This window comes from Pelodiscus sinensis, chromosome 29, assembly GCF_052426305.1.
Source record: "Pelodiscus sinensis isolate ZL-2025 chromosome 29, ASM5242630v1, whole genome shotgun sequence".
In the NCBI taxonomy this organism is placed as follows: domain Eukaryota; kingdom Metazoa; phylum Chordata; order Testudines; family Trionychidae; genus Pelodiscus; species Pelodiscus sinensis.
Window position 1 is genome coordinate 9,559,267 of NC_143080.1, and position 25,111 is coordinate 9,584,377.

Below are 25,111 nucleotides of genomic sequence, written 5' to 3' on the forward strand. Positions count from 1 at the left end.
ATAGTTTGTCCTAATATTCAACCTAGACCCCCCTCACTGCAACTTGAGCCCATTGCTCCTTGTTCTGCCACCTGCCACCACTGAGAACAGCCTCTCTCCATCCTCTTTGGAACCCCCCTTTTCTGGAAGTTGCAGGCTGCTCTCAAATCCCCCCTCACTCTTCTCTTCTGCAGACTAAACAAACCCAACTCCCTCAGCCTCTCCTTGTAAGTCAATCAGGAAACTGCATTTTTTTTCACCCAGCTCCAGGAGGGGAGTGGGGTCTAGCGGTTACAACACGGGACTAGAACAGGGGTGGGCAATAAAATGGCAGTGGGTCACCAGGATTAGCCCCTGGCAGGCTGCCACTACAGTGACCTGTGCCTTCACAAGTACAGGTGATTGCAGCTCCCGTTGGCTACAGATTGCCGGCCCCAGCCAATGGGAGCTATGGGAAGTGGCACGGACTGGGACGCTGCTTCTTGCAGCTCCCATGGGCTGGGAATGGTGATCCGCAGCCAATGGGAGCTGCAATTGCCCATCCCTTCAGAGGCGCAGGTAAATATAGCAGTGGGGGCGAATTGTGTCTGGGCCATGGGCTGGTATTTGCCCTCCCCTGGATTAGAAGGAAGGATTCATGAGCTCTGGGAGCAGGCATGGGATTGAATTGTTAGAGCAGGGCTCTGTGAGTCAAGATTCCTTTCCCAGCTTAGGGAGAGAATGTTGTCTAGTGGTGAAAGCAGGCAACCTGGGGGCTTGGACTGCTGGTGTCCTTTTCTAGGTCTGGGAGGCAGGTCCATAGTAGATTGCTCATGGGGCCAGGAAGCCATGACTTTGGACAAGTCACTTGCCCATCAAGTGCCTCAGTTTCCCTGTCTGTAAAATGGAGATAATGAGACTGACCCCTTGGGAGCACCTTCCAGACATTCTTTTGGGCCCAAGGAGTTCATAGGCTAAGAAGCCTTGCAAGATCCTTGGATGAAATGTGCTCTCTCAGTGCAAAGGATAACAGAGTAATGCTGCCACACAATTATTAATAATAATTATTATTCCCACACCCCCCACTGGGCAATATCTGCTTTCACTCCCATGGGCCCGTCTGCACTACCCAGCACAGCAATGCTTAATGATTTTGGTTCATTCAGTTAAAATTAAATAACATCCTATAGGATACTTTAAAACCGTTCTCTCTTATTTGCGTAGGAGGTGGAATTCAGCCTGGTACCGAGTCCTGCACTCACCCCCATACTCCCTGTCTCTCTTGGGCTGGGTCCTGGGGATTGTCAGCCCTTGGATAATTTGCACCCTGCAAATTAGTGACTCTTTGGCGTCTAATTCCTTCTTGGCTGCTACTGAGCTATTAGCCTCAAGCACATCCTGCAGCAATGAGTTCCACTGGTGACCCAAAAGCGTGCTAGATGAAAAAAAAGCCGGGCAAAACCCTAGCTTGCTTTGCACAGGTGAGCTAGTGGGTGTGGAAAGGGTGTAGGAAGTGCCTCTGCACAAGCAGGACAGGAATGTGAGCTACAGCAACACTCGGGGCTCTGGCTGAGGCCCAGCAGTTCTACATCCCCAGAGATGTGGCTTCCTTTGCGCATTGTGCCATGAGCTGGCGCTGCCCCTGGGCCCATCCCCCCAAGCCATCCAGGACCCTCAGCTCGTCCACTCCGGACTGGTCTCACTCACTGAGCTAATGGGCTACGGCTGAGCCATTCACCTCTGCACCCCAGAGCAGGGACCCCTGCAGGTGAGGGGCACCTAAAAACCCACAGACCCCAGGGAGGCGGAGTCCCTGTCTATGGATTAGAGGCTCCCGGGGACTGGGCTCTCTCTTGTAGGCGGGAAGGAGGCAGCCGGGTGTTTCCCAGTTAATGTAACCGCCCCCCCGCACCCCCCACCTTTCCCTTCCAAGGCGCCTGCGAAAGGGACAACCACCACCTGGCGCTGCGTCCCATGTGATGAAGGGACGCTGCCACCTGGTGGCTGCCACAGGAACTGTCACCAGCTCCGCTCACCAGGGTCCCCTCCACCAATTCCTACCCTCCACGCTCAGAAGGGAGGTGTTCACAGCGCACACAAACCCGGCCGGCCATGTGTTTGGCTGCGGGGCGGGAGGGGGGATCTCTTGCAGAATGGGGGTAAGGAACAGCCATGCCAAAGGCAGGTCCCCCCCCTTCCTCCTGCAGCCGGGCAGACAAAGGCGCCAGACCTTCGGCATATTCAACAGGCCAAAAAAATTCAGTCTGGCTTAATTGAGGGGTGCAAGCGAAGATGCAGATTTCATCCCCTCTCCCCCACCCTGCGGGCCTGCCCCCTCCCCACTGGTATGGAGATACAAACAAGAGTTTTCTCCCTGGAAAAGGCGACGCTTTGCTGCCGAGAGGAACAGCTCCGAGGTGCAAGGAAAGGACAAGAGCGCGGTGCCAGCCTCCCGGCAGCGAGGGCTCTGCTACTGCTGGCACGGAGCAGCAAAGGCTTCCCCGGAGCGCCGCTGCTTTACACCAGCTGAGGCTCTGCCCCACGCCCTTCGCCAAAGCTCCTCTCGTTTCCACCTGCGGAGGGCCGGTCCCATGGGCCGCCTCTCAGTCCCTTGTGCTCGCTCTCTCCGAAGTGCTCTGTGTCTGGCCCGAGCCCAAACACCTCCCAGCCAGTAATGCCAGGAGGCGAGCAGATGGGAGAGAGGCAGGAGGGGGGAGACGGGGATTGTTACGGGCTAGATTGTAACTGTACCATCTGCCCCAGCAAATCCCCATTGTCTCCCTGCTCCCCCTGGCTCTGGGGGAGGAGGAATTACTTCACCCCTTGGTTCAAGCAGCTCCTGCCCTCCATGTGCCCACCAGCGACTCTAGCCAAGAAGGAAGGGGGAGGAGCCAGCGGCCAGTCCCCTCCCCTCCCTGCCCTCCAGCCCCACCCCCCAGGTGCTTGTAGCAGAGCGTGAAAGGCATCACAAGGATCGGAGCAGGGGCGTAAGGGAGAATCGAGCTCCCTGTGATTCTCCTGCATGGCCGAGGAGGGAACTGCCAGTCTGGCCCCGTGAGATGACGAGGCACATCTCAGTGAGCGTACCGCACACGGGGACAGCAACCCCCCAGTGCAACCCCCGTCCCTCCCGCATGCTGGTTCCCAGTCACTTGGGGTTGCCCAGAGCAGCCCCCTGGACAGACAGTGGCATGGGCAGCATTCTACAAAGCCGGTAGGGCAGCCTGCCGCAGTGGGTCTGGAGCCCAGCTTGGCCATGAGCTCTCGCCGTCTGGGCAGCCACATGCAGGCCCTGAGCGAACATGGGCTCTGGGAATGGCTTTCGGTGGGGCGGCCGCACGAGAACCCAGGTGTGAAGAGCAGAGTGGGGCCAGACAGAGCGAAATGCTGCCCAGCCCCAGGCGTGGCCGGGGCGGAGGGGACGTGTTGAACGGAGTCCCAAGCAGGCAGGGACCCGCGCCCCACTCAGCTGCTTTGGGAAACGTGTGACTCTGCCCCAGACATTCACCACCGCATTACGGACGACGGGGAGCGGCCTCCCGCAGCTCACGGCCGCCTCCTTGGGAAGGGCGAAGGATCCCGACTTCTCCCCATGGGAGACGCAGACCGGCCCAGGGGATCAGGCCACCAGGGAAAATGGGGACGTGAGACACCCACCCCGCAGCTCCTGCCTACAGGGAAAGGCTGTTTACCGCTGAGTAGACCCCAAAGCAACACCTCTCGCCCTTTCCAAGTCCACACCTTCCCCAACTTTTTTATTCCGTGAAAATCTCAAGATTTCAACCCAATATGGGACAAAAGAAAAAATGTGGTTAAAATACGGCAAGTTCTTGCAGGACAGAAATTCCAGTGTTTGCGCCGCTCCGCAAATTGGTATGAGCTGCCCCTCCCCCCCACCAATCTATCTCACAAATTAGTGTGAGCTGCCCCTCCCCCCCACCAATCTATCTCACAAATTAGTGTGAGCTGCCCCTCCCCCCCACCAATCTATCTCACAAATTAGTGTGAGCTGCCCCTCCCCCCACCAATCTATCTCACAAATTAGTGTGAGCTGCCCCTCCCCCCCACCAATCTATCTCACAAGTTAGCGTGAGCTGCCCCTCCCCCCACCAATCTATCTCACAAATTAGTGTGAGCTGCCCCTCCTCCCCCCCACCAATCTATCTCACTAATTAGTGTGAGCTGCCCCTCCCCCCCACCAATCTATCTCACAAATTAGTGAGCTGCCCCTCCCCCCCACCAATCTATCTCACTAATTAGTGTGAGCTGCCCCTCCCCCCCACCAATCTATCTCACAAATTAGTGTGAGCTGCCCCTCCCCCCCACCAATCTATCTCACTAATTAGTGTGAGCTGCCCCTCCCCCCCACCAATCTATCTCACAAATTAGTGTGAGCTGCCCCTCCCCCCCACCAATCTATCTCACAAATTAGTGAGCTGCCCCTCCCCCACCAATCTGCCCCCAGGCCTGCTGAAGGGGGTGGGATAGGGAGCAAAGGGGCCAGTTGCCCCCGGGCCCAGCAATTCACAAGGGCCCAGGGCTCCCAGCTGTCGCTGCTGCTATTGTAGCAGCAGCAGCACCCGGAGCCCCTGGCCCTTTAAATCACCGTGAGGGCGAAGCGCTCGGCTCTGAGGGCTGGGGGGAGGTGCGCCGTGGTCCAGGCAGCACTGACGGTTGGCTGCCCCCAGCCCCGCCCCTTCCCCCCAAGGTCGCCCCTCTTCCAGGAGCATGGAGCTGACCTCCCCGCCCCACACACACACCTTCCCCAGGGGCCAGGCGAGGCTGTCAGCTCCCCAGTCTGCCCCACAAAACGTGTGTGATCTGCCTCTCCCCCCACCAATCTGCATCACAAAATGAGTGTGAGCTGCCCTTCCCCCCACCAATTTACTGCACAAATTAGCATGCAACCCTCCCACCCCACCCCACGACTGCTCCACGAATGAGCATGATCATTCCCTCCAGCCGCCGCGAGTGCCCCTGGCCTGGAGAGGCGCTCCCCCCCCCCCCCCCCAACCGTACCTGCGTGACTTTCTCGGTGACGTTCTGCGTGCGCTCCGTCACCTTGTGGGGCGCGATGATCTCGATCTCGGTGGTGGAGCCCGAGCGGTGCTTCTCCAGGTTGAACTCCACAAAGTTGAGGGTGAACTGCGGGATCTGGCTGATGGTGCGGTACCTCATGAGGTCGGAGTCCGAGGTGGAGTTCTGGGGGTTGGGCTTGGCTTGGGAGGCCTCTGGAACAAACCCAGGCAGGAGAGACACGCTCAGGAGAGTGACACACAGGGTACGTCTAGACCACATGGCTCCGTCGACGGAGCCATGTAGAGTTGTTTGTTCGGCAAAGGGAAATGAAGCCGTGATTTAAATAATCGTGGCTTCATTTAAATTTAAATGGCTGCCCCGCTCTGCCGATCAGCTGTTTGTTGGCAGATCAGGACAGTCTGGACGCTCCCCTGCTGACATGAAAGCCCTTTATCAACCTCCCCGGTAAACCTCATCCTACGAGGCATAACGGGGAGGTTGATAAAGGGCTTTCAGGTTGGCACGGGAGCGTCCAGACTAGCACGCTGAGCCGACACACAGCTGATCAGCTGTTTGTCGACTCAGCGCGGCGGCCATTTAAATTTAAATGAAGCCGCGATAATTTAAATCGCGGCTTCATTTCCCATTGCCAATCAATGGAGCCATGTAGTTTAGACACACCCAAACTGATTAACCATCAGCGTCCTAGTCCCTGTGGACAAGGTAGCCCAGGATGAGCCGCGGGAGAGAAGCTGTCTGGAGACACATGCTATTTCGACAGGCCCGTTTCGCATGGGCCAAAATTCCCCAAAGCCACTAGTGATCTTGGGGGCACATGGAAGGGGCTTGGTTTTCAGAAAGAGCCCCTCAAAACCAATCCCCTTTCAGGCGTCTCGAGATTGGCACCAAAAAACAGCAGCACCTGAATCCCTAGTCACTGCAAAAGCATCTTGCCAATCAGCCTCAATCCTGGTAGCTACTCGCCACCTATTGGTGGTGGCAGGGTACGAACGTCAGCAGCATCCAAAAACTGTGTGGAAGCCCCTACAATGACAGATAGGGCCCCTCAGGCCACAGGCGTCCACTGGCAAGACTCCTGAAGCTGTTTTTACCTCACCTGCTCCCACCCTCTGAGCTGGGTTGGTCATTAGTCCTGACTTCTCAAACTAGCAGCTCCTAGAGGGACGGGGAGCAGAGTCCGGCTTTGGTAGGGCGAAGACATCACCGCTGGATTTCTACGATTTGGCCCCAAAGCCGGACGGCATCCCATCCGATCCAACTCAATGGGCCAGGGCAGGGTTGGTCCCGGTGGGGCAGTGTCTCTCAACCCTTTTTTATAAAATACCCCCTTTTCAGAAAAAAATTATAACTACCCCCAGTACCTACAGTTTTCAGACACACATTTTTTTTCTACCATTGCAACACATTTGTTTAAACAACTTAATTGTAGCCAGGCGGGTGCTGAAATTTTGGGGTGTAAAAAGTACAAAAATAATAAAATGCTGTAAAACTTAAAACAAAAATACTGTTCTCTCCAAATTTCAGTTGTGTTGACGTACCCGCCCAGACTTCTCAAGTACCCCTAAGGGGACTCCTACCGCTGGTTGAGAAGTACCCCTAAGGGGACTCCTACGGCTGTGGGGGTATGTTCTAGTGTTCTTCCAGACTTGTTTAATGTTCCAGACCTCTGGGACCTGATTCCCCAGCCCAGTAGATCTCACCAGCAGGACATATTTCCGAAAGCACCCTCAATTTTTCAAATATAAACACGTCCTTCCAGGGGCAGCCCGTGAGCCTAGGCAGTTGCCTAGGGTGCCGCCGGCCCGGGCGCCTGATAATGACATCACGCCCTGTGATTATGTCACGGTCATTGACAGCCGAACAGGCGGGGGCGCTGATCGTGCCTTCCACCTAGGACGCCAGCTGCCGCAGCCGACCTCAGGCTGCTCCTGCGTCCTTCATTCCATCCCCTGTTCTCCACTGTGAGCCTTATTTGTCTCACTCCTCGCCTTGCAACCTTTCAGTATCTGTGGACTCTCCTGTTCCTCTGCCCGACTGTGGCTGAGCCAAGCGGCAGATACGTACCTTGTTCCATTTTGGTTGGATATGAGGAAAAAATATTTCCCTAGGAGGGGGGTGAAGCACTGGGATGGGATCCCTAGGGTGGGGTGGAATCTCCATCCTTAAAGTTTTTTAAGTCCCGGCTTGACCAAGCCCTGGCTGGGATGGTTTAGCTGGGGTTGGTCCTGCTTTGGGCAGGGGTTGGACTCAATGACCTCCTGAGGTCTCGTCCAGCCCTAGGATTCTATTATTCTAATTTTTCCTCCTCAGACGATCCGTCCAACCACTGAGTTGGCAAAACGTGGTGGCCATTTTTATGCAAATTAGGCACGAGATATTTAAATCCCTGCCTCATTTGCAACGCTGACCTGCCTAAATCTGCATCCCTCTGCCAACAGAGGGATGCAGTCTAGACATACCCCTTCTGTGAGGAGCTTTTTGAACATGCCCAGCACGCGGAGGGCCTGTCGGGCGTTGAGCTCCTGGACAGGCTAGATGCAGATCTCTCTAGACGGGGGGCTCTTGAGTGCATCTTTTTGGGGTCTCAATGGGAACAGAGCCCTTCAGAAGAGCCAGCTACAATTATGGGTGCTGAGCACTGGAAAATCGAGCGACTGAAAACTTAGGTCCAAGGCCCTGTCTCAGCATTCCTGGATTGTTTCTCTGTCCTCGCTGCAGGTCTGTAGTGGGGCCGGCTGGACATTTTTTGGAGCAGAAAATGCCAGTTTGCCAAATCCAAAACTCACTGCAGAAATGTGCCAGCCTTGGGCAGCACTGTGCTCCAGGATGGCACTTCTGGTCCAACGGTGAGAGACCCATATCAGGGGTCCGGGCACACACCTGGCACGTGGAGGACCCAGTGTCAAGACCCTGCTCCGAGTCAGCTGCCAGCCGAGTGCCCGAACCACAGAGCTATTGGCTACGTCGGCGCGGCTCTCTCCCATTTGCTTTAAATCTCAAAACCTCAACCTTGTTCAAGCACTGGAGCTCTTGTTTTCCCACCAGCCCTAGTGTGCAGTGTCCCCCAACTCAGTATCCGCTGCAAAGGTCAGTGGCTCACTGGGGCAGGATGGGGTTTCCGGATTAAATATGTGGGCCCAAACATGAAGCTTCTACGTACTATCTCGACTGCAGCCACGAATCTGAACTGACCTCTCCCTCTTCGGGAGCTGAGGGCCAGGAGTCAGGCAAGAACCCGGCAGGGTTTGGGGATGGCAGATTTATAATGCAGACAAAGACAGGTTCACTCAGAAACTTTCACACACAGGCCTCCATCACCAAAGGCACACAGGTGCCTAACTCCCCTAGACTCCAATGATTTCAGCTCCCATTGGTGGCAGCTCCCATTGGTCCCATTTCAAGATCCGGGCTTTAGAGAGACAGCCAGATCTACAGCTGAGATACATTCGGAGACCCGCCCACCTGGCACGTGGAAATGTACCGGAGTCAGTTTGTGCCCTAGGAGACACACTCCTCATTGCTGCTTCATTTGGGAGAAGGCAACAGAGGGTGAAAACCTCCCCCGAACAGGTGAGAGGAGGGCCGGCCTGCTGGAAGAGCTCTGCGCCGCCTCCCCATTGGTAGCGACATGTCTGCCGGTGCTGTTCCCTACCTGAGTTTGCCCTCCTCTCCCTGAATTTTCTCTGGAACTCAGACCCGGTGACCTCAAAGTTGTCCAAGGAGGAGACCCTGCGGAGGCTGTGGAAGCTGCCCCCCGGGCGAGCCCGAACCAAGCCCCAAGCAGCGTAGGACCCCGGTGGGCCCAGGAAGGGAGGCTCTCGTTTCGGGGACGAGTGATGCACGGTGGGGACGGGCTCCAGGCTCGGCCGCCTCTCCTTTTCCAGGAGGGACTCGGTCTCTGACTGGACACAGTTCTCCTTGGCAGGAGTCTTCAAGTCCCTCAGAATCAGGGAGTCGCCCCTGGGCTTTAAGACAGCCAGGAGAAAGCGTGTGGTTAGGAGGCGCCCTGGAATGCTGAGGTGGGAGGGGAGGAGGGTCGGGAAAGAGGGAGGACGGAGGGCTGGGGTAGCGCTGCTGTGTCACGGGTTAAACACTGGCTGGGACCGGAACTGAGCATGGCTATGGAATCCCACCAGCCCTGACAGCCTGCGAGGCCCCCGGTGCCCACCAACAGAGTCCTGCTCCATTAAACCAGGGGTGGCGTGTGACGTGTTGCTGAGCCGCTAGCAGATAGGGAAGCAGGAGGAAAGAGGCAGACCCAGAGGTGGATTTATCTGGTGCACAGGCCACGAGGTGGCTTCTGTTCACAGTGGTTCTAGGACCCCAGGAAGCTACATGCTCCCTTCCCTCTCCCCACTGCCTGCTGAGGGTGGGTCCATATAGTGACTCCTTCACCCGTGGTTGACAGACGATGCCTAATCCATGCCAGAGAGCAAGACCATGCCACTGGGGGCGCTGCTGCTATTCTCAGGCTTTCCTCTCCCACCCTCTCCACAGTGCCTGCGCATCTCAGTCCTCTGGAAACTGAGCAGAGGCCTCCTGACTTAAGAGACTCCTGCAGTGACAAGCCTGAGACACAACCACCCCTTGCATGAAACGCACGCTGCATGAAATCCCAGAGCCCCAGCAGGCTCACGTTGCTGCACATGTGCCCAACAGAGACCAGGCCCCGAAGGGGTACAGCGTTTCCCACTGCCAGCCAGGATAAAAAGCTCACATTGCACATTTCAGGCTGCCCCTGGGCTTGGGCTCCCAGAAATACAGTGCTGGTCTGTGACTCTTCTGAGGGAAACCAGCCCCGCTCCACCTCACTCCGAACACCCTGCCAAAGCGCTGGCACTAGCTCAGCTCTGCTTTGTCCCCAGAGGCTCTGCAGGCTGCTGCTGGCCTCCGTCTATCAACAGGCTGCTCCTCCAAGATCTTCACTCAGCTTCTGATGGAGCTGTGCTTTTCTTCTGAGGCTCGCAGCCTCCTCTGAAAATGAACCCTGGAGATCTGAATGTTATTACCCCCCACTCTTTTGCTACTGGCCACTTTGCTCTTGCTAAGCAGCTATCACTCCGGTAAGACACCACTCAAGGCAACAGAAAGTCAGCTTGTCCTGGGAGCACTTGGCGACACTCCAGATAGTCTATGTTTGACAGCCCAGCAAGTACGTTCTACCTGTATGTCCCTACAGCCTTTGACAGCCCAGCAGGTACGTTCTACCTGTACGTCCCTAGGGCCTTCGAGAGCCCAGCAGGACGTTCTACCTGTATGTCCCTACAGCCTTTGACAGCCTTACAGGTATGTTCTACCTGAATCTCCCTAGGGCTCTCAGCAGCACAACAGGTGCCTTTTACCCAAATGAATCTATACCATCAGTCAGCACAGCTGCTGTATTTTATCTTGACATACCAAGTATTCTTCAAAAGTGACGAGGAGTCCTGTGGCACCTTATAGACTAACTGAAGTGTAGGAGCATAAGCTTTCGTGGGCAAAAGCTTATGCTCCTACACTTCAGTTAGTCTATAAGGTGCCACAGGACTCCTCGTCACTTTTGCAGATTCAGACTAACATGGCTACTCCTCTGATACTTGACAAGTATTCTTGACAGCCCACCAAGCACCTTGTACCTGGACATACATAAAACATTTTGCAGCACAGCAGATGCCTTCTGCCTGGCTGAACTTAGAACATTTGGCAACATGGGTGCCCTTGTACATGGACATGCCTGGAACATTCAAAAGCACAGCAGGTGCTTTCTACCTAGATATACCTAGAACTTTTGGTAGCACAGAAAATTCCTTCCACTTAGATGTCCTAGAATATTTGGTAGCATAGCAGGAGCCTTCTATCTATATGTACCTAGAACATTTGGTAGTAGAGAATGTGCCTTCTATGTAGATGTACCTAGAACATTTGATATCACAGAAAGAGCCTTCTATGTAGATGTACCTAGAACATTTGATAGTAGAGCGCGTGCCTTCTATGTAGATGTACCTAGAACATTTGATAGCACAGAAAGAGCCTTCTATCTAGATATACCTAGAATATTTGGTAGCACAGAAAGTGCCTTCTATCTAGCTATATCTAGAATATTTAGCTGCACAGCATGTGCTTGCTACCTATGCATAACTGGAACATTTGTAGTAGCCAAGAGGATAATGAGAACAGCAATCTCTTCTTAAGTTCTAACATTAAGAAGCCAATAACCTTTTCCCTCTCCCATTAAGTTGATGAAGCCATCATTGTTGCAGGCCCTCATGCACAGGAACAACGTAATCTTTGTTGGCCCAATAGCAGGGAAGAGACGAGCAAGATGACTTGTTAGAATGTATTTGGAATCCGGAGCCCATGATAATGCATGAAGGCGGCACGGGGACTGGCAGGAAAATTTTAAGAAATGTGTCATTTCAAGGAAAACTTGCACCAAAATTCTGGGGTTTAACTCATTGATTTATACCAGATTCATGTAGCTCCCAGTGAAGCCATCTCAAACCAGCACAATGTCCCTTCTTAGGAGCGGTATATCTGTGCCGTCCTTCCAGGCTTTCTTCCTAGCTGAGGAGTTCTAGAATCAGTTAGGACTTTCTTTGTTGAGGTTACCCCTCAACCTTAATCCAAGCCCCCTGCAGGTTTCAAAAGCCATGCCTATCACTGCACAGTCTGTTGCCAGCCACGGGGTGTGTGTGCATGCACATGGGGTGTGTGTGTGTGTATGTGGACCCACTTCTTTCTCCCAGCTGGAAACAGCTGTTCAACTGTGCACCACGGGCTACATACGGCCACCAAGAGATGGGAATTCTCCTTTAGTTCCAGTGGTGAGGACTGGAGCTCTTCATGCAGGACCAGGGAAGTTCTGAGCAACAAAGGCAACGACCACAAAGTCTCTACCTCGCCAAAGCTTTGGCTCAGTGTTTAACCATTAAAAGAAAGACGCTAAATCCAGACACCGCACCAGCCACAGCAGCTACCGAAAGGGACGGGTGGGGGAGAGCCAAGGAAGGGCACTGGGTCCTGGCCTAAGGTATCAGCTTATAGTGTACAAAGTCTATGGTTACCTTTCCATAGTCAATGGCTACTCCATCAAACTCACTGGTGGGCAGAGATTTCCGCTGGATTTTGAGTCGCTGCAGGGACGGGAGACTAAACTTCAACCTCTTACCTTGACCTTGTTAAAAAGAAAAACACAAACAAAACACAAGAGACACACATGTAACCTAGCTGCACGTGGACCCTGAGAGAAACGTGTGGGGGGCCGTGGGGGGACGGGGACGCAGCCAAGCTGTGCCAGCTGCTGCCTGTGGCTGTGAGAAACCCTCAGCTGTTCTGGATTCTGCTGTCGGTTCTAATGCCTGGCTGGGCCGTGCCAGGGCCTACATGAGGTCGCTATCAGTCCAGCATGGCTGGACTGGGTGTCCTAGAGAGGAACAGTTCTGTATCTCCACCCCGTGGGACGCCGGCACCCAGCTGTGTCGCAGGCCAGTGCTTAATTGGTCTTGCTTGCCTCATCCGTTAGGAAAACCGCTTGAGCCCCGGCGCCTCTTTCATTATAATTAAGCCCGGATCCCGTCCCTACAAGCGTCACGGAGACCAACTCCTGACCATTCGCAATGCGGCTCTCACCCACAGGGAAATCCAAGCCTCCCAGCGCCGTGCCAAGCCACCCAGAGAATGCCACTGGTGCCAGGACCCAGAGCTCTGAGCGCTGACTCCATCCCAACTCCGCGTCCCGTTTACAAGCCCACAGGCCTCTCCAGAGCGGGGCAGGCACATCAGGTCCCCTCTCAGCCTGCCTGCAACGCCATGGCTGGCTCAGTCAGACCTCAGTAGCTCGTGGGACCTTCTCCTTGTCCCTGCCGGATCAAGGAAAATCCCGGTGTGCATCATCCCCCCCAGGAAGCAATATCACTTGCTCCCGTGTATTTGGTCCACGTTTGACTACAACATCCGGCCCCCACTGGGAAAGACACAGATGGGAATTTCAAAGCCATCTAAGGGATTCGGACAGAATGGGAGCTGAGCCTCTAGATCTCCCAGGTGGGTTTTGGCAACTAGGCTCTACAGATACCACGCACCCCGTGGCAACATTTTTAAGAGTGGGGGGTGTGCTGACATCCCCTCCATTACTCTGCCCTGCCCCCTCCCCAGCTGAGGCTGGAAGCAAAGCTCTGGTGTGCAGGCAGCAGCCAGGACCCAGGGCTGGCAGCAGAGCCCACAGCACGCAGGGCCAAAGCAGAGCCCCCTGGTGCACAGGGCCAGCGGCCAGGACCCAGAGCCAGAATCAGCCCCCCTGGCGCACAGGGCCAGCAGCAGAGCCTGAGTACCTGGGACAGCAGCCGAGCTTTGTAGACATAGCAAAATGAAGCGGCGATTTAAATAATCGCCGCTTCATTTACATCAAAATGGCTGCCACGCTTGCCGACCAGCTGTTTGGCGGCACAGCGCAGTAGTCTGGACACTCGGCGGTCGACATCAAAAGCCTTTGTCAACCGCCCCGGTAATCCTTATCCCACGAGGCATAACAGGGCGGTCGACAAAGGCTTTTGATGTCGACCGCCGAGCATCCAGACTACCATGCCGTGCCGCCAAACAGCTGATCGGCACAGTGTGGCGGCCATTTTTATGTAAATGAAGTGGCAATTATTTAAATCGTCGCTTCAGTTTGCTATGTCTACAAAGCTCATCTACATGGCTCCGTCGATAGAGCCGTGTAGTGTAGACATACCCTTTAAGTCATATGACAGAGGTCTGTGCGGTGAATCTAGAGGTTTCAACCCCATGTGGGTGCCAGTATGAAGTCACAGGGTGGAATTCCTGTTTTTTCCATTTGCTCTTTTAAAAACCTAGGAAATTACAAAAATGATGTGAACCGAGCTTTATTTTGGTTGTAAAACTCTCAAAAGCTAAGTAATGCCAGCATGAAGGTTGCCTGTGTAACCTTAATTCAGCCCCCTTGTGCATATGCATTATGATACAGCCTTTAATGACATGATCATACACTGTTTCTTCCAGTGGACGCCCTGCCTCATTCAGTGCACAGGATGGACATGCTCAGGGTTGTGTAATGAAGACAGTTGGCTGTAGGACCTTTGCCTCATTTGCTGCTGAAGTTGGAAGGTATAGTGGATAAGATAGGGCATAGTAGGCACCAAAAGGATGGTTTAATGAATAAGGCAACTGAATGTTGTCCTGGAGACCTGGAGTTTACCTCTGCCCATGTCACAAAGTTCCTGTACGATGCTGGAAAATCACATAAAACAAACTTTTCGCAAGTGGTCACTAAAGGCACCTTCCTCATTTCCCAGGCATCTGACGCGTGACTCAGGCTTTGCAGAAGCACAGAGCGCTCACAGCTGCATATGAAGGTAATGGGAGCTGTGCGGCGAACATCTCAAGAGCTAGATGCTGTTAAGCACTCTGAGAAGTCCGGTCCTCCGAGCCTCAATGGGGCCAGGGGCAGTTTCGACCTTCCTATCTGTGTGTTTCAATTCCTGTCTGAAACACAGAGATCACCATGTCTCCTCCCAGGACCGCCGTGCGAATCCGTGCACTGGAATACTGGGTGGAGCACGCAGACCTAGACTGCAGTGAAGTTAGATGTTTAAGTAGCTTGGAGCACGCGGGCCACAGAGAGTCCCGTGTTAAGCACCCTAGAAAATCCAGGAGTAAATGACTTTTCCTGTGTTCACAGCAGGGTGTGCGCTGTGCGCAGATCAGAAAGTCCAGGGCCACATACTGAACAGGGAGAAAACAAAACAGTGACTAGCTGGGAGGACCAGTGGGGAAAGCAGCAAAACTCCAGATTGCCCCATCCCTCCCTGCCCTTAGGATAGGGGTACAGGAAGAGTAGGGGGGTCCCAGGCTGGGGTTGGAGGCACGTGCCCCCCCCTTAGTGGGTGTGCTCTCCCCCTCCCGTATGGGTAAGAACTTTCATTTTCTTGCAATAATACAATACATAACATGCATACAAGTTGTGACGTAGTGGGGGTAACTTGCTAGGGCTGTGGGCGACCTCTGCTGTCTGTAGCAAGACCCAGCAGGGCAGGGGGTGAGTCATTATGCAAAGAGGGCTCCAAACCTGTCTGACCAGCTACCCCCCAGGGAGAGAAACAAAGGAAGGTGGAACGCCGCCCCTGGCTGGGGGGCAGGGCTGAAGGAGAGGTTTTTTTAGTTTCTGTCTGGGATCATGGAGGAGACAGCCTAGGGAAAGGAGCTGGAATTTAGGGGCCCAGTATCCCCCATCTCAAGGGGGGCTGAGGCATCCTAGGCCACTCCTGGAACCAGATTACATCTGTGCTGTGCTGTATCCTGGAGAAGCAATAAACTCCCTCTATACTACTGGAGGGTGGAGTCTGTTCGTGCCATTTCGGGGGGGCAGGGGACGGGAAAACCCCAACGCTCCGTCACACAAGTCTAGCGAGACACGCAGCATGTAGGTCCCATAGAGATGTACTGGAGGATTTCAAAGCGTGTACGCCAGGGGTCTCAAACTCACAGCCCGCAGCCCAACCCCATCCAGAGCAGTTGTGCAATCCCGCCCAGAAGTCCTGGCGGGTGGGGGTGGGGTGGTCTGGTCCCAGTCTGCAAGCCCTGCCCCTTTTTACCATCGCTCCGCCCTCTTCTCCCCGTGGCATGCCACCTCCCACTGCATGTGGCCCCAGGGCGGCCTGGCATGGCGCCGCAGGATCAGCCCTGCCCACTGCTCGCGGCGGCGGGAGCTGCAGGAAAGTGGAGCACCCTTGGTGAACGCACTCATTCCACCAGGAGGTGTGGGGGCACCCAACCACTGCTGCCACGCAGCTCCAGGCCCCCCCAGTAATCCTTAATGCAGCCGTGTACACGTCCCACACGCGTATTGAGATTGGTGTAGGCCAGTGGTCACCAACCAGTCGATCGGGATCTACCGGGAGATCTTGGAGCCTCTGACAGGGGATCCCGACTGGTTTGGCCAAGAGGCTGTCAAGTGCCAGCACGTCAGCTGCCCCTTCCCCCACTGCTGTGCACCTCCTGCCCTTTGCCTTGGAACTGACCCCCACCTATCCCGGGAGCCTCCTGCTTGCTGTGCAAGGCAGGGGAGGGAGAGGAGGGGCACTGATATCAAGGTGCCCCCTCTCCCACTCCGTATCCCATCTCCACAGAGCAGAGAGGAGGCACAATAGGACTGGCAATGGAGGGAATTTGCTGGCTGCTTTTTGGGAGTGGTCCAGGGTCAGGACAGGGGTGAGCCTGCCTTAGCCCCACTGCACCCCCACCCAGGAGTCACCTGAGGTAAGCAGTGCCCAGCTGGAGCCAACATCCCAAATCCCTACCCCAGTCATGAACCTCCTTGTGCACCCCGAACCCCTACCCTAGCCCCGAGCATCCCTGCATCCAAACACTCTCTCAGAGCCTGCACCTAGAACCCCCTCCTGCACCCCAATGGCCTGCCCCAATCCCCCCTCACACGCCAAATCCATTAACCCAAGACCAGAGCCTGCCCCAGCCAGATGAAAGTGAGAGGATGGGGGCGGGAGGGAGGATGGAGTGAGCAGGGGCGGGACCTCGGAGAAGGAGCACAAATGAGGCAGGGCAAGGGTGTTTGGGTACAAGGTAGGTCTTGGATTGCACTTAAATTCAAAAAGTGATCTCGTGCTTAAAAGGGTTGGAGACTCCTGGTGGAAGATGATTTGTAAGGAGGTACCCAGAGTACGAGAGCCCACAGCCCAACACGGCAATTTAAATGTATTGCCATACTGCGTTTAGAAAGCATAGAATCATAGAACCACAGAACCGGAAGAGACCTCAGGAGGTCATCAAGTCCAGCCCCCTGTTCTAGGCAGGACCAATCCCAACTAAATCAACCCGCAGGGATTGATTTTTCAAAGGTGCGGATCCCTTGCACCTCTCTGTGCCTTTAGGTGCCTAAATATCTTTCCAAATCTGACCTTTCATTTCTCCTTGCCTCATTTTCCCACCTGAACCAGGGGCGTTCCAATTCTGCCTTCTTTGTTTAAGCCCCTGCAAATACTTATCACAGTCCAGCTACGCAGATCAGTTTCCCCATGCAGACAATCCCTTAGGCACTCGGCTCTCCAAGGCAGCAGGTGTTTCTTACAATGCGTTGGCGCTGCTGAGCCTAGGACAATGGGCCCTGATCTCCGGTGGGTCTTCTGGGGCATAGAGGACGACAGACGCTGTCATAAATCAGACTAGCTGTGTGCCTATTACAGAGCGCTCCAGCAAACCCCTCTGAAATGCTGTGACACGTGGCATTTCGTCTGGTTTCAGCACAGGGACGGATTGCCGGTTTGGGAACCAGGAAAGGAAACAGAAGCATCCAAAGAAGCCCATCCCTGGAGTTTGTTTGTTTGTGCACTCAGACTTGACTGCACCCCCATCAACAGAGTCCAACCCCGCAACTTCTAACTTGCACGGCTGGGACCGGCCCACCGACTCTGCTACCGCTGCTGTGGTAATGGGCCCCACCCCCTGATCTCAGAGCCACCGGAGATCAGTGGTGTTTGGATCGCAGATGCGTCCATCTCTGAAAGAGCCAGGAAGGAACGGGTCATGTCCGTGTTGGCTCCAGGCTAGTAGGGAGACCAGGCAGGTGACAGAATATCTGTTATTGGACCAACTGCTTTGGGTGAAAGAGATGTGTTTTCGGGCGAGTCCGTTTCCTACGCCTGAAGAATTCTGGGAAGCGCCAAAGCGTGTCCTTCACCCCGGAAGCCGGCCACTCGCCTTGTCGAACAGACGGATGGGTGCTGTGTAGGGGTTGTGTAATGAGTCTGGGACAGTAACATGGCCTCCCTCTGACCCGCAAGAGGAAGGGTCCTCTAAGACCCCTTGGTGGGCGGGCCCAGCCTCACGTAGCCCTGCCCTCAGGAAGCAGGGAGGCGGGACTAGGAGTATAAGAGCTGAGAGCTCATTTGGCGTCCAGTAGCTGAACAGGCCAGACGCTTGGCCCCAGCTCCTGCAGCGAAGGGTCCAGCCATGGGAGGTCCCCTGCCGGCGCTTAGGATTGCCAGGTGTCTGGTATTGACCCGGACAGTCCGGTATTTTCGCCTCCTGTCTGGTAAAAAAATTCAGAAAATACCAGACACCTAAAATGTCCAGTATTTTCTGATTTTTTTTCCCAGCCAGGAGGCAAAAATACCGGACACCTGACAACCCTAGTGCTCCTTTTTTTCCCCCTCAACAGAATTTTTTCCCTGGTGGTTTTTTCATGGGGGGAGGGGGTTGTATTTTTGGTTCAACCATCTGGCAACCCTACTGGCCCCCGACGACTGGCCCGGGCCGCTGAGACTGCTGCCACAGCCTGAAGACATGCCGAGATCTCCAGGACCCTCACAGGGCCCCAGTGACGGGGCTGGCCCACTTAGGCCCCTGCCCGAGCCGGAGCTGGAACCCCTGGACACATTGCCAGCAACCTCCGTTCCCAGCCGATGCCACGGAGCAGCGCCCGAGCCAGGGAAACTGGGAAGCATCCCAGGGCAGCTGATCCCAGGGCAGCTGAGGAAATGGAGGTCAGGTGGGCAGCATGTTGCGACTTGAATCCCCGCTGACCCACAGACCTGGTCAGCGTGTTGCAGCCTGGATCCCAGCCGACCCAGTGGCTGCCGCGCTGCCACTATCAGGGCCCTGGGCTGGGACACAGTGGAGCGGGTGGGCCTGCATCCCCCCGCCACTCCTCTCCTCAGGTGTCAGATTCCCCCTGTGGGGGCAAAACCCCTGTGCTTGTCGGCTCTCCGCCAGCGAGGAGACCTGAGCCCTACTCGGCTGGGACCCGCCCGGAGCTTTAATGTTGAACTGCCTAGCTCTGACCCAGGACTGGGCCTTATAAACAGCTAGCCCAGGCTGTGCCCCAGGCTGGGCCTTATACACGGTTGTTCGGCCTGCAGCTAGGCCAAAAATATGCCGAGCAAGTTTTTAGCAACTGCGGCACTGCCACTTCCCTCTTGGGGGGCAGTTTAGGGAGCCAGCGTGACTTCCTGCTGGCCTGGACCCTTTACAGGCTAGCAGTAGGGTTGCCAGGTGTCCGGTTTTGAACCGGACAGTCCAGGATTTGAGCTTTCTGTTCGGGAAGCAAATTGAGAAAATAGAAATGAGAAAATATCAACGTCCAGTACTTTCTAAATCAGATGGAATGTCGATCGTGATGTCATGTCAAGTGTGTCCGGTATTTTTTTGAAACCATCTGGCAACCCTAGCTGGTAGCAGCAAGAGCCCATCTCCCTCCATGCCATGGGTGGAAGGAATATGATTGCTGCAGAGTGGTGCAGGGTCCCAACCATGATGCATATTGCGGGGGGAGCAGTCCATCCTTAATCCACCACCATGCGTCCCCAGGGACCAGACGCGGGCTGTCCCCTATCCTGCGGCCACCGTTACATGGCTCCCCGGCTGATGGTTGGAGCCAGATGGCTGGGCCTTTAAATGCTTTGCTGCTGCGATAGGTCAGCTGGCTTGGAAAGCGCGAGGAGGCTCCGGGACTGGACACACCTTGTGGGCTGCATTTTTGCCACCAAGATATGGAGGAGGCTCAGTGCCCCTTTGTTTGCAGAACCCCCAGTGCTCCCTGCTAGCACAGTGATGTGGACGCAGGGCCAGCCGGAGCCATTTCGGCGCCCTGGGCCCCGGGTGGGCGGCGCCGCCCCAGGCGCACGGCACATGCATGGGCCTGCCCCCAGGCGCACGGCGCATGCGTGAGCCTACCCCCCCGAGGCACACAGGCGCCTGAATCTTGTAGTGCAAATAATCCTCATGTTGGAGAATGTCCGAGACCAGGTTGATAATGTAGTAAGATGAAGGCCTAAAACAAAAGCCCGTGCAGCACAGGCCTGGTTTGAGGCCTGAGGCCTAGCTAACAACAGACAAAACGTGGCTAACATAAAGCAAAGCTAATCAGTGAGCAAGAAGCAGGCGCCTACTCACAGAACTTGGCACAAACAGGGCTGAGAGAGCAAAACGCGAATTGGTAATACACCCAGGTGTAGAACAGTCATTGGTACTGGTCAGAACTTGAAAGCACATGGCATCACCAGCTCATTAAAAAAGACCTTGGTACCCACGCCTAGGGTTGCCAGGTGTCTGACATTCACCTGTCCAGTAAAAAAATTCAGAGAATACCGGACACCTAAAATGTCTGATATTTTCTGAATTTTTCCCCATCCAGGGGACGAAAATGCCGGGCACGTGGCAACTCTACAAACACTCAGCACCCGGCCTCCCCCCCCCCGAGCCTCCCTCTGACCCCCAGGCTCCTGGCTCCAGCCCCCATGCTTACCTGGTTCCCCAAGGCTGCTGGCACAAAATGGCTGCTGGCCAAAAGACCTAGGGGAAGCAGTGCTCAACTGTTCCCCTGTTCCTATCCCTGCACTTAAAGGGGACATGCTGTTTTAATGCTGTTTTATTTTTATTTTTATTTTTTTTGGCTTTTCCAGGTAGGGGAGTCATCCTTGGAGTCCTTTTTTTGTTTTGGCTCAATAACTTTGGTCTCCCCCCCCCAACAGAATTTCTTCCCCAGTGTTTTTTTTTGGGGGGGGAGGGGGCGGGGGGGGGGGGTTCGGTATTTTTGTTTCAACCATCTGGCAACCCTACCCCTTCCTCACAGATACCAACCCAGGTTCAGGAAAGGGTCTAAAACGACAACATGATGGATAGAGATGATCTAATCAAACCATGAGGTACGGGGCGATGAGTGGTATCTAAGCAGCATCAGAGGGTGGTAACCTGACAACGTCAGAGGGTGGCAACTTGATACTTCAGCAGTGATGTGTAATTGTTTGTGACTGTATATAAAGTGATGTTTTGGGGGAACAGTTTTTGGATGACCTAGGGGGCAGTAGAAATTTCCCACTGATTGAGTCAGTCCATTGTTACGGGGTACAGATGCATAGTGGTTCAGTAGAGTCTACTGACAACTGTTACTGTACGTTGCTTAACAATAAGCCTGGCCTGGCACCTTCGATCCTTATCTGGTTTGTGGTCTTTGGGGGCTCTCTTGGGGTTTGTTGTGGAGACTAAATCCACAAGTCGACACGGCCCACATCACTGAGCACACATGCAAGCAGCCTTCTGGTTATTATCATCAACGGCGCCAAAGACCTGCGAGGACACCTCAGCTGTAAATCCTGGCCCCTCCTGAATAATTGCACATAATAGTCAGATGAGACTGAAAAAAACCACTTCTGACGATATGCATCTTGTACCCAGTTTCTATGTCACATCTATAGCACGTCCAGGGCGGACCATGGGACTGTAAAAGTCTTTGGCTTCACTACTCCTAATAAGTCAATAAGATGTGTCAATATAGTCAGGTAACAATGGGAAAGGATCTCAGAAGGGGTCACTTTCTTCCAACACTAAACCAAGAGCTTTCCTGGAATCAGGAAAACAGGAAAGGATTCTCACAGCTTCACTGGGGAGCTCCTTAGCTAGACCAGTGGCTCCCAACCTTTCAAGACTACTGTTTCCTTTTCAGGAGCCTAATTTGTCTTATGTACCCCTAGGTTTCCCCTCACTTAAAAGATACTTGCTCACAAAAATCAGACATAAAAATACAACAGTGTCACAGCACCCTCGTGCTGAAACATTGCCGACTTCCTCAGTTTTACTACATAAATACAAAATAAGTCAACTGGAATACAAATATTGTACTGACATTTCAGTGTATTGTATGTAGAGCAGTATAAACAAGTCACTGGCTGTGTGAAACGTTAGTTTGTATTGGCGTTGCTAGTGCTTTTATGTTGCCTGTTGTAAAAGTGTGTAAATATCGAGATGAGCTGACATACCTCCTGGAAGACCTGCGAGTCCCCGCAGGGGGGCACCCACTCCTGGTAGAGACCCACTGATCCAGAATTTTACTCTAGCTCCTCTTGCCCGGCTCCCAGCTACCTCTCTGAGGAAACAGTGCACATGTCCTTCTCTAAAACACTGCGCAGCAGGAATATGGAGGACTCAGACACGGGGCTAGATTCTCCATTCTCCTGCATGGGGGCTTGCCATTTAGAATCCTAGAATCACAGAATCCCAGGGCTGGAAGAGACCTCAGGAGGTCATTGAGTCCAACCCCAACTCAATCATCCCAGCCAGGGCTTTGTCAAGCCGGGACTTTAAAACCTCTAGAGATGGAGACTCCACCCCTCCCTAGGGAACCCATCCCAGGGCTTCCCCACCCCCCCAGGGAAATAGTTTTCCTAATATCCAACCTAGACCCCACCACTGCAGCTTGAGCCCATTGCTCCTTGTTCTGCCACCTGCCACCACTGAGACCAGCCTCTCTCCATCCCCTTTGGAACCCCCCTTCAGGTGGCTGAAGGCTGCTCTCAAATCCCCCCTCACTCTTCTCTTCTGTAGACTAAATAAGCCCAACTCCCTCAGCCTCTCCTCCTAAGTCATGTGCTCCAGCCCCCTCATCATTTTGGTTGCCTTCCACTGGACTCTCTCCAATGCGTCCACATCCTTTCTGTAGTGGGGGGCCCAGAATTGGACGCAATACTCCAGATGTGGCCTCACCCCAGTAGTGAATAAACAGGAATAATCACGTCTCTACATCTGCTGCCAATGCTCCTCCTCATGCACCCCAATATGCCGTTAGCCTTCCTGGGCTACAAGGGCGCCCTGTTGGGTCATATCCCCTGTAAATCCCAGGTCCTTTTCTGTTGAACTGCTGCTTAGCCAGATGGTCCCCAGCCTGGAGCAGTGCTTGGGATTTAAATCACTGACAATGCATGTCAATATTTCCTCTTTGGCATTCTACGCCCACTTTGCACGGAGGTAAATAACTACCCGAGGTGCAGGGCTTTGGAGGAGCAGGCCCACAAAGCACAGCACCCTGCGCTTCCTTATGGGACACCTGACACCTGGAGCGATCTTGATGGAGAGGCTCCCGCTCCTCCTGGGCAGGAATTCTGGCCCGTTGTTGGCTCACACTGTGACCCGCAGAGGAACCCCTGACCCTACTGATCCTCCCCTTCCCCCAGCTATTGCTGTAACTCTGCACAGGCTCAGCTGTTGTCTCCGTTCCCTGCAGCTCACATGCCGAATGCCAAGGCCAGAAGCTGTAGATGCCACACCTTCTACATCTTGAACAACCACAACAGGCTCAGGGTATTTCTGGGCCTAGAAACCAGCACCTTGGCAGCTCCTAGGTCCCTGCTGGGAGTCCAGGGTGTCCCCCATCCTAGCACGGACCGTGCTTAGTTAGTGAAACAGGCGTGATCGCGCTGTACTGGAGAGACAGGCCACCTCTCGCGGGGAAAGGAGAGAGACATGCAAACCGCCTGGGGCTGTCAGTTTCTTAGGAGAGGAACATGCTCTGAGCACCAGTCGCTGATCTTGCCCCCCCAACGGGCAGCTGTGGCACATGAGCAATGCAGAGCAGGCCTAGGAGCGGAGCGTTCGAGCATCTAGCTAGGCGTTAGATCCATCCTGTCCAACACGCAAGCCAGTAGGGGCTAGTGGGCCGGTTGAGTGGGGCTAGTTGGCTCACAAAATGATTTACATTTTTCAGAATATTGTGGCTAGTTGGCTGTAGCCGCTGTTGTGCTACTGCTTCAGAACTGGTGGGACACCACGGAGCGCGAGGAAAGGAGTTTGTGATGTGTCCCTCGTGTCTCACTCCGGTGTCCAGGGACAATGCGGCTAACGTACAGCAGGGGGCAGCTTTTAGGGCAGCTGCAGGACACAGGCCGAGCCTGGCTCCCACCCTAGCACAGGCCATGCTACCTAGCGACGGCCGAATCCTAAAGCTGGCCTGGAATCAGACCTCCTGGGAGGGACATACTCTGACCCCAAGGAATTACAGGCACCCACACACTGGCGCCACCTGCTGGAGCAGCCCTGTGTTACATTTGTACAGGGCAAAAATGTTCCTAGCTCAGTGCGTCGGAGGGAGGATGTTTTTTAGGGTATGTCTACACAGCAGAGTTATTTCGGCATCACAAAGAGCGCGTCTACACAGCAAGCCGTTATTTCAAAATCATGTTGAGCCGGAAGACTTCTTACTGCAACTCCTGTATCCCAGGGGTTGTGGAATCTCCATCACTGGAGATATTGAAGAGCAGGTGAGACAGACACCTGTCAGGGATTGTCTAGACCTGTGGTCCCCAACCTTTTGGGGCTGCCGGGCGCCCAGGGGCGGGGCCGCACATGCGCCGCGTGCCCGGGGGTGAGGCCGTCCATACGCCACGCATCCGGGGCCAGCACAGCGCATGCACAGCACGCCTGGGACAGGGGCCGCCCATGTGCCACACACCCGGGGGCGGGGCCGGCCCCGATCACTTGGCGGGCGCACATAAATGCCCCGGCGGGTGCCATGGCGCCCACGGGCATCACATTGGGGACCACTGGTCTAGACAGTGCTTGGTCCTGTGGTGAGGGCGGGGGACTGGACTCGATGACCTCTTGAGGTCTCCCAGGCCTATGATTCTATGATTTCATGAGGAGTAAGGGAAGATGGAGGAAGAGGGTTCTTCCCTCGACTACCTGCTGTGCAGACCGCACCAAAAGCCGAATTAAAGTATTTTGACTTCAGCTATGCAACGGCCGTAGCTGAAGTTGCATAACTTAATTCGACTTTAGCCCTGCTGTGTAGACGTGCCCTTAGAGACTTGCTTAATCTGATTCTATTCAAACGAAAATGAATCCAGAACCTGGCATACATGTGAGCATATGCAACAGTACAGCAGACGCCTGTAAAATTGGCTGGATGTTTAACACACACAGCAAGGACACATGATATAGTGAAATACCTCCACGCATATTTAAAGGCCAGTGTCATGCCTCCAGATCCCTGAAGAACTCAGCCAGCTCTGCTGGACCTCACATCTCGATTCTCTACCAGGGACAACAGAATTCACAGAAAAAAACCAACAAATGGTCTGGTAGAACTCTATAAACTAACAAAACCGGTCATCTGAAGAAGTGGGCTGTGCCCATGAAAGCCCATGATGCCATTTACATGTTTTGTTAGTCTATAACGTGCTACCAGACCATTTGTTTTTTTTTTCTGTAACAGACTAACTCGGCTACCCCCTGAAGCGTCTAAGAATTCACAGAGATGGCCAAGCCACCAGACTGGAAACATTTTAAACTAGCGAGAAGATGGAAAATACTTTGGAGATGCGGGTTCTGTTCCTGA

The 25,111-nt window shown here is 54.3% G+C and overlaps 1 protein-coding gene across 3 annotated transcripts in view; it reads right to left on the reverse strand.

The window, feature by feature from the left end:
• Positions 1–25,111, reverse strand: part of KCNH6 (potassium voltage-gated channel subfamily H member 6) — a 122,897-nt gene that overhangs the window by 41,194 nt on the left and 56,592 nt on the right. For 2 of the 3 annotated variants that reach the window (XM_075911217.2, XM_075911218.2), the window contains 3 exons: positions 12,042–12,151; positions 8,651–8,963; positions 4,978–5,189 (listed from right to left, as the gene is read on the reverse strand). In XM_075911217.2, the coding sequence (XP_075767332.2) occupies positions 4,978–5,189; positions 8,651–8,963; positions 12,042–12,151 (635 nt within the window). The remainder of the gene's footprint in view (positions 1–4,977; positions 5,190–8,650; positions 8,964–12,041; positions 12,152–25,111) is intronic. The other variant, XM_075911219.2, reaches the window with a different exon arrangement.